This window comes from Pseudopipra pipra, chromosome 12, assembly GCF_036250125.1.
Source record: "Pseudopipra pipra isolate bDixPip1 chromosome 12, bDixPip1.hap1, whole genome shotgun sequence".
Taxonomy (NCBI): domain Eukaryota; kingdom Metazoa; phylum Chordata; class Aves; order Passeriformes; family Pipridae; genus Pseudopipra; species Pseudopipra pipra.
In genome coordinates, this window is record NC_087560.1 from 663,070 (window position 1) to 671,658 (window position 8,589).

At 40.1% G+C, this 8,589-nt stretch overlaps 1 protein-coding gene across 2 annotated transcripts; it reads left to right on the forward strand.

Moving 5' to 3' along the window:
- Window positions 1–21: 21 nt before the first annotated feature.
- Window positions 22–8,336, forward strand: MPHOSPH10 (M-phase phosphoprotein 10). Of its 2 annotated transcripts, none has more exons than XM_064668307.1 (11): window positions 22–250; window positions 1,402–2,044; window positions 2,852–3,003; window positions 3,424–3,595; window positions 3,894–4,035; window positions 4,449–4,516; window positions 5,246–5,383; window positions 5,594–5,704; window positions 5,931–6,038; window positions 6,524–6,754; window positions 8,126–8,336. In XM_064668307.1, the coding sequence occupies exons 1-11, from the start codon at window positions 156–158 to the stop codon at window positions 8,273–8,275; spliced, it is 2,010 nt and encodes a 669-aa protein (XP_064524377.1). In that variant the 5' UTR covers window positions 22–155; the 3' UTR covers window positions 8,276–8,336. The 2 variants fall into 2 exon arrangements, with proteins under 2 accessions (XP_064524377.1, XP_064524376.1); XM_064668306.1 differs by lacking the exon at window positions 22–250 and adding an exon at window positions 530–882.
- Window positions 8,337–8,589: the final 253 nt, after the last annotated feature.

Sequence of the window (8,589 nt, forward strand, 5' to 3'; positions counted from 1 at the left end):
CAGTGCAGGCACAGGTCACACTGCTGGCTGGGCCCTGCTCCACACGATGGTTTGTTGAGGGTGCAAAGGGACACTGAGAGGACACACAGAAGTGTCATTGCAAGGCATTGTCTTCTCTGCACTGAACAGCCTTCATCTGTTGGTAAGAAGGAAACATGAAAGCAGCAGAGGCAGTACCAGTGCTGGAGTTAGAAGGTTGGTCACAGTTGCTGAAGGTGCTCAAGGGCTGCGGGTGGCTGCAACCACAAGGGTAAGGGAGTGTAGGGCTTAAATTGACTTTATAAAATAAACTTTAAGGAAGCTGTGTGATGTAACAAAGCAGTTGAAGAGCAGTTGGCAGCGCTGTGCTGATGGTGTAGGGGTGTGAGTGCATTCCTTGTTAGCCTGAGCCAGGTAACGTCAGGGTTTTGCTCACAGAATGAGCTGGAAACGTGCATCCAAAATAGCCGTTGTATCTGGGTCAGAGACTCCAAACTGTGAAGTAGGATGGCTGTATTTGCTATATTTAGAACAGGTTTTCCAGTGCCGATGAACATCTCAGTCTATGGCAACCTTGCGCCCCTCACGGGGGAAACCGACCGCCCTCGCAACCGCAACCCCTGCGGGCGGCCCAGGCGCCCCCGAGAGCCGGCCCGGGGGGCGGGAACGCCGCGGCCCGGGGGGCGGGGCGGGGCGGAGCTCCGCGGGCGGAACTGCTGTGCGCGGAACCTCGGCGGCGGCCGCGGGAGGTGCCCGGTCCGCCCGGCAGTGGCGCGGAGGGTGGGGCCGGCCCGCACGTGTCGGCGGAGCGATGGCGGCGGGGCCCGTCCCGGGCATCCAGGGCATCCAGACGGGCCTCAGGGTAACGGGAGCGGCCGCCGCGCGCCCCGAGCGCTTCCTCAGGTACGCGGCGGGGGGAAGCATTGGTAGCGCTAGAGAAAAACCCGGTGTAAAGGCCGAGGAGGGAGGCAGTCACCGCTGAGGATGAGGCTGTGGAGGAAGGCAGTCATCGCTTCAAAACCAAGGCTCTGGGTCTCGGGTGTTTGAGGTGTTTAGTGCTGTACTGTTTACTCCTGGAGCACTTAAATGTGATCGACATATTGTAAGATGCAGCTAGAGAAGGGTGGAGTGTTCTGTGCAGCTGCTGCTTCATACACAAAGTGTAATGAAGCTGAAAGGATTAGGAATTATGTCTCTATTTCTAGGATTGTGTAGTGGCAGTACTCCAGGAGATGTGTAGAAAGTTAAGCCACCCCAGTAGTTGTTGAGAGCTGCTGTTCTGTAGCACCAGAATGCCTGAGCAGATGTGACCATGCGATAACTTCATGGAAGGTGTAAAACGAATCAGAGCTGGTAAAATCTGCAAAGTAAAAAACTATTACGAACTCGTGCTTTTAATTCTCTTTTTTCCCCTGCTCTTAGTGTGCAAGAGGGACTGGCTGCCAACTTCAGAGCATTGACAAAGACTCTCTATGATTTGAATAAAGGAAACCACATCGTGCCTGGGGGTCCTCTAAAAGAGCTGGTGATCGAAAACTTTGATGAGGAACAGATTTGGCAACAACTGGAGCTCCGGAACAGTGCAGTTCTTGATTTCTTCAGGAAATCCATTGCCAGGGATGCCAAGGATGACAATCTTTGTCTTCTCTCGGACCAGGAAGAGGATGGCTCTGATGCAGAGCCCAACAGTGAGGAGGAATTGGAAGACAACGTACTGGAAGCAGAAGCTGAACAAAAGGATGTTTATACAAAAGATATAACTAAAGCTAAAGAAAAGCAAAGTAAACTCAGAGAAAGCATAATGCAGAAATACAGTGATGAGGATTCTGATATTGACTTTGATATTGAAGCACTGGAGCAACAAACTAAAACGGCTAAGGAAACCACATTGAAAAAAGTGGGGAGAAAATCTGTAGTGGATGACAAGTTTTTCAAGCTGGCTGAGATGGAAGCTTTTTTAGAACAGGCAGAGAAGCAAGATGATGATGAGGAAAATGATATTAATTATTTTGAAGACATTATCTCAGATGATGAGGAAGAAGAGTCAGAAGATGCTAAAGTCAAAGTAAGAATATTAGTAAAATAATTTTCTGATATCTCTTTTCTTTTAAATCAAGATCTGGTATCTGTTAGGGTGACTATAAACTGTTGAACTCCCAAGTAGAAACTACCTAGTTAAGTTTGCTGAGGTGACTAATGACTCCTTCTGAAGCTTTACTTTAACAATGTATTTAACATGGATATCTGGTAAGAAAATGTCCTAGTGTGGAAGAATGTAGCATTCTGTTATTCCAGTCACTCCTTAGATGGGTCTTGGGTCTTTTGCTTAAGTAAAGGAAGAGATAGTATGTGACAAGGAATAAACTACCTTGCAGAATTGGGGACCCAACAATGAAAAGGTTTGTCACTCAGCATTGGCAGCTGGCAGGTACAGATCACAAAGGAGACTGATGCAGAGCAAAGGGCTTTTTCCAGGGACACGGCTTTGTAACTCTGACATGGGTTAAGCTGATAAGTAATTGTTTGAAAAATAAATCTTTTGTTATTTAATATTACCAGAGATTCTTACTAGAAGTAAGAAATGTACCCAGGGAATTTGTGTGCATTCCAACACGTATTTGGCAAAATCTAGCACTCCTTGACTTCCATATATTCAAGTGGTAGGGTATTTTAAATACTTGTAAAAGAAATAAGTTTTACTAAGATGCCCCACCACAGGTCAGTGCTTCACTAAACTGAATTACTGTTCCACCAGTAGTGCCATTCCCCAGGCACTAAAGGCTTCAGAAGAGAGGATACCCTTTGATATCTGTCAGTCTTAACAGCTGCCATTTGTTGTTTGTTTTTTTCCTTTTCTCTCTCACCTTTTTAGCCAATTAAAAGTTCTAGAGATATGACATACAAAGATTTCTTTGATCCAGTTGATGGTGATGATGGTGACTTAGTAGGTAATGACGTTGAAGATGGTCAGGAAGAGGAAGCAGACAGTGCTATTGAAGAGCAAAATGAAGAAAGCATGTCTGAGTAAGTATTTGCATTATTTGCACTTGAAAATGTCCTTGTAATTTTACACTGAGGTGAAGCAGAAAAACCAGTGGGAATGCCAGGCTCACTTTCATGGTTTGCTATTCTCAGTTAACTGTTGTATGTGCATGGTTTGCATTATCGCTTTATTTCAGGTTTGTTTACCTTTTTTTTGGAGTATTGTCTCTTGATATTTATTTGCATAAAGCATTTAAGAGCTGTAACTTCATTTTTTTGAAATTATTTTCATTATCTAGAAGTTTCCCTAGTGTCCCCTAGCTTTAGGAGGGATCTTTGAAACGTGTTGTATTTCTGAACTGTGAGTTGTAACAGGTGAATGTCTAAGGGCTGAAATATCTTCATATAAAAAATTATAGAGGCTTTTCAACCTTTATTTGATCTTAAATTTTATTGTTACAGGTTTGAGGATATGGATGAAATGGTGGAGAATATGAGAAGTAAAGAAGCATCTAAAAAAGTTACTTTTAGTTTGCCAGATGACAATGACACAGAAGATGTGACTGAAATGCAATTAGAGAAGGGCATTGAGCCCAGTGAAACAAAGTCATCTTTTGAGAAGAGGCAGGAGAAGGTAACTGTGTGTCAGTTTTCATTGGGTTTTTTTATTTTTATTTTAATTTTGCTAATACTTCAAAACAATGGCAAATATTTTTCTTACTGGTTGTGTAATTTGTTCTGGCATTATGGAGAGGGTATTTACAATGTAAGAAAAAAAATACGGCTTATCTACATCAGATATATATGCAATCATATGTTCCCTCTTTTTTATATGAGGAGGGGTTAGAAGGACCTGAAATAAGTATTAATTTCTTGCCTTGAATTTATTAGTGAGCTCTGTTTTAAACTTCTTAGGAAATTGTGTTTTTCAGATGAGCAAGAAAATAAAAACTTTAGAAGAAGAGTTGTTAGAGGAGAAACCTTGGCAGCTTAAAGGAGAAGTGACTGGACAAAAGCGACCTGAGAACAGCCTTCTGGAGGAAACAGTGCTCTTTGACCATGCAGTCCGAATGGGTGAGTAGTGGGAGAGGGCTTTCCTGGAAGCATGTTGGGTACTACATTGAGTGTTCTTTCCTTTGACCTTGCTGAAAACACCTGAGACTCAAGAGGAGGGTAACAAAACACCAAGTTAAACTTCTTCATGGGATTTTGAGGTGGTGAATTTTCACAGGGGAAACTACAGGAAACTATAGTATTTTTTTTGCTAATTTTTAATTAAACTGAAAGTTCATTAATTCAGTGACAGATTTAGTAATTTACAAGCCTTACATAATATGACTTCTACTTACGTTTACTTACTTCACCTTCAATTATTACATTTATGTAAAGGTTTTACTTTCTTTTTCTGTTGTTTTTTCTTTATAGAACGAAAGGTATTTCTTGCTGGAGAAACACTAATATTAAAATTCTTCTCTTTCTCCTTTCAGCACCTGTGGTTACAGAAGAAACTACTTTTCAGCTCGAAGATGTCATTAAACAGAGAATATTGGATGAGGTCAATATTACCTGACTTGTTCCTTCCTGTTTAGTTCATAGATTTCATTCACAGGGCACGTTCCAAGGATGAAGCACTTCCAAGTGTAGAATTATCTGAATTTCTGCAACTGGCTGTTTTATTCTTCTGCCTTGATCAGTGTGTCTTTAGATTTCTAGGAAGCCCTATTTTTACATCACTGTTATATGCCAGATTTTGGTGTGCTTCAAAAAATGCATGTTTGCAGATAAAACTGCAAGGAGTTTATTAGGAATATAATGCCAGTCTGTAAGTTTTGGCTGTTACCATCTGTAGTGCTCTGAGCATTCTGAATACTGATCAAAACTCAGTTGTTTACTTCATTTTTCTTAAAAGCCACTGATAAAAAAATTTTATTGTTTACTTTTTTTTCTTAAAAGCCACTGATAAAAATTTGTATCTCACAGCTTGTTGAGACTTAGTTGAATTAAAAAAAAATTGGCACATATGGGGGAGAGTTTTTAAGTACTTAAGAAAATTACACATTTGTTACAAGTTGTGCCAGAATTCACTAAAAACAAGGACACAAGCTAGAGTTATAACTTTTATTACTTTTTTTGTTTTTCAAATGGAAATGTGAAACTTTCTGGGAAGCCACATGCATGAACTAGTTAGCGTGCCAGATAAGTAATTGAAAAATGTTCCAAGTAAGCTGTACCACCTGATATTTGACCGTAGTTGCATTTGGTCATTACTTTGTCACTTCCTCAGGCGTGGGATGATGTGGTACCAAAAGAAAAACCGAAAGAGGAGGCTTTTGAATACAAGAAACGTATCACTTTGGATCATGAAAAGAGTAAGCTGAGTCTTGCTGAAATCTATGAGCAAGAATACGTGAAACTTCACCAGGTAACAGAAACAGTGCCTTTCCTTCAGGTTCACACCACATAATCTTGAATGTTCATTTATACACTGCTAACTCTGCTTACAGAGTTTTCATCTTTCTCTTGGTGTTCACCAGTGAAATGGCTCCTAGCTGTACGTTGTGCTGTTATCAGTCTTGCTAAAGTAAAATACCTTTAGGAATGGTGTTGCAGTAACATTGCATTATTAATGCAGCAGAAGACTGAAGAGGAAGAAAATCCTGAACACAAAGAAATTCAGGAAATGATGGACTCGCTCTTCCTGAAGCTGGATGCACTCTGTAACTTCCACTTCACACCCAAACCAGTAAGTACATAAGTTTCATAAAGTTGGGTATCCCCCCGTTTTTTAAACTGGATACTTCAAAATATATTTCAGAAATGGAAAGTAAAGTAAACATTGATGTTTACTGAGCTCATTCTTACTTCACATTAAATGCACTGTGATTGCCTCTAAACAAACCCAAACACTGGGTATCTTCAGTTAGTGTGAGCTGCTGTGCTCAGGCTTGAATGTGTCTCCTTATTTCCAGCCGGTACCAGAAGTTAAAATAGTTTCCAACCTTCCAGCCATAAGTATGGAAGAAGTGGCTCCTGTTGCTGTCAGTGATGCTGCTCTCTTAGCACCAGAGGAGATCAAGGTAAGGATCAAACTGCATAAGGATGGAGAGAGGATCTGTGTTGTTTACAGAAGGATGTTTACTGCCAGATCAGTGGGAATTCTGCCCCTTCCCACCCTGGTGGGTGGTTCCTCACCTTGTGGACCTTCTTGCCTAGCATTTTAGTGTTGGTTGTTGTTGGGGGTTTTTTGGGGGTGGGTTTTTTTTGCTAACGGAAAGGTGGGGAAAGACTTCATTTTATTTGGTGCTGTAATATTGTGCTATGTTTTTGATCTTGACTATTATGTGATGCTAACTGTTTTCCCAACATATGTATGGATATTTGGAAGGTGAAAGCTAAATGACAGTAGAGAAGAGCAATTAGCACGTCCTCGATCAGTTGTACAAATCTCATTTCCCAGCTTTTCCCAGTTTTTGGCCTTTGCATTAATCCAGCCTTGCCTTGAGCTGGCACTCACTTGAAATAATGAGACAGATTATAGGCCTAGGGATCTTGTTCACTCTAGGAAAAGAACAGAGCTGGAGATGTAAAAACAGATGCAGAAAAGACTCCCACGGACAAAAAACGAGAACTAAGAAGGAAAAAGCTCCACAAACGTATGAGGCGAAGGGAGAGGGAGAAACGCCAGAAGCTTCTTGAAAAGATGAAACCAGAGCAAAGCAGAAAACTCAGCAAAAAAGCTGCTGCAGCAAAATTAAAACAGCTCACAAAAGAAGGCAAAGCATCTCTGCTCAAGGTAAGACAGTCTAAGTTGGAGCTTCCCAGCTACAGAATATTAAGATCCCAAGGACAGACAGTTTTAGCTAGAGAGAAAAAAGGTTACTATATCCTAAAGAATTACAAAGTATAAGGTTTGTTCCCCTCTCATCCCTCTTGTCACAAGTCTTTCTTCATCCCCTCAAAAAATCTTGCACAAGGATAGAATCTGTGCTTACCCCCTAACCTTGTGACCTTATGTGTGAGCAATATAAAGGGTAAGTGTAGCTGCTGCAAAGAAAGAGGGAGGAAGGCACAGAAAGGGCAGATGCTTATTCCTTTATTATTTATGTTTATTTTTTATTCCCCCTTCCCCTTTCTTTCCCTTGTGTTCTTTTGAACTACAGTTTTCTAGTTGTAGCTGTCTTATGCAAAGTAGGGTTGAATGCCTTTTAGTCCTGATTTTGTTAATTATCCTGACAGCATGATGTCAGTATTGAGGCCTGAAAATATACAGCTCTTGTAGCACTTTGCAGTGACCCTCTTGTTAATAATGCATATTTATGTAGATGATACTGCTGTAATTATGATACATCATTCCTAAGTGGTTCTTTAAAACCTTTAGAAGCTTACTCAGAGTATGGAATATATTTGAATTTGTAAGCAGCTTAATATTTAGATATGCAAAACTATGGAAAAGCTCTATGATACAGTTACTTTATGTGAAAGTGTGTTCTCAAAGCAGAAACGATTTTGTGTGAGGTACTCTTTTTGTGGTGTTCCTGTAAATAAAACATGCTCCTTCTTTCCTGCATTTAAACCATTCCACTTGATTAAGTGGGACTATTTGAATGCACAATTGAGATTGAGGTTTCTGTGTTCTTTCTAAGATTTGAGTAACTGAAGCTGTGGTGTAATAGAATATTCCTGGTTAACTTTGTCCTTTTTGTGGAGCCCTCCCTATAATCTCATCAGAGTGATTTTGTTTTGCATGCTGTAAAACAGTAAACTTGTGCACCACCTATGATGCCTTATAAATTAAATGTTAAAAATCTCTGAAATTTGGAAGTATTAGAAACTAACAGGAAAAACAACTTGGTTACTTCTAAATGTGCTTACCTTTTCAGAAGGCAAACAGAACACAAAATACAGATATCCAGTTGTAGTTCATGACATGCAAGGATTTGTTCTTGATGCCTGCTCTTACCTGTCATGCTAATTGCTGTTTAGAAAGGGAATGTAATCTTTAGATAGCAGGAGTGGAATAAAAATGTGGGGGAAAATAACCTTTGAAAATGAGTTACCTGATTTCTTTTAAGTCAAATACCATTATATGTGAGTAACTAGTAAGTAATACAATGGCACTGTTTGTACATTTCTTGGTTATAACAGATCTTTTGTCCACTGACAGGATGAAGGTAAAGACAAGGCCTTGAAATCATCCCAGGCCTTCTTTTCTCAACTACAAGATCAAGTAAAAATGCAAATCAAAGATGCAAGCAAATTAAAGAAGAAACAGAAGAAGGAGAAAACACTCTCTGTTCATAAATTGAAGTTGTAATTTACCTTTTTATATATGTTGCATCTTGTATATATTAAAATGTTTCTTCATCAATGCTGAATTTGACTAGGTTTTATTCTGTGCTGATCTTTAAAATATTCTGTGAACTTTTCAGGTGATGTAAAGATGCTTTCCTGCAGGTTTTACTTTAATTTTCTACTATAGAACTCTGCTTCTTGCCAGGAGCAGATACATAACCATGTAAATATTTGGCATGTGTTGTGACTGTACAATCTCTTTAATCTGTAGCCCCTAGATTTGTATCTGCTCTACTGCAGGAGTAACTGCACTTATTGAAGAACTTAAGATGTATC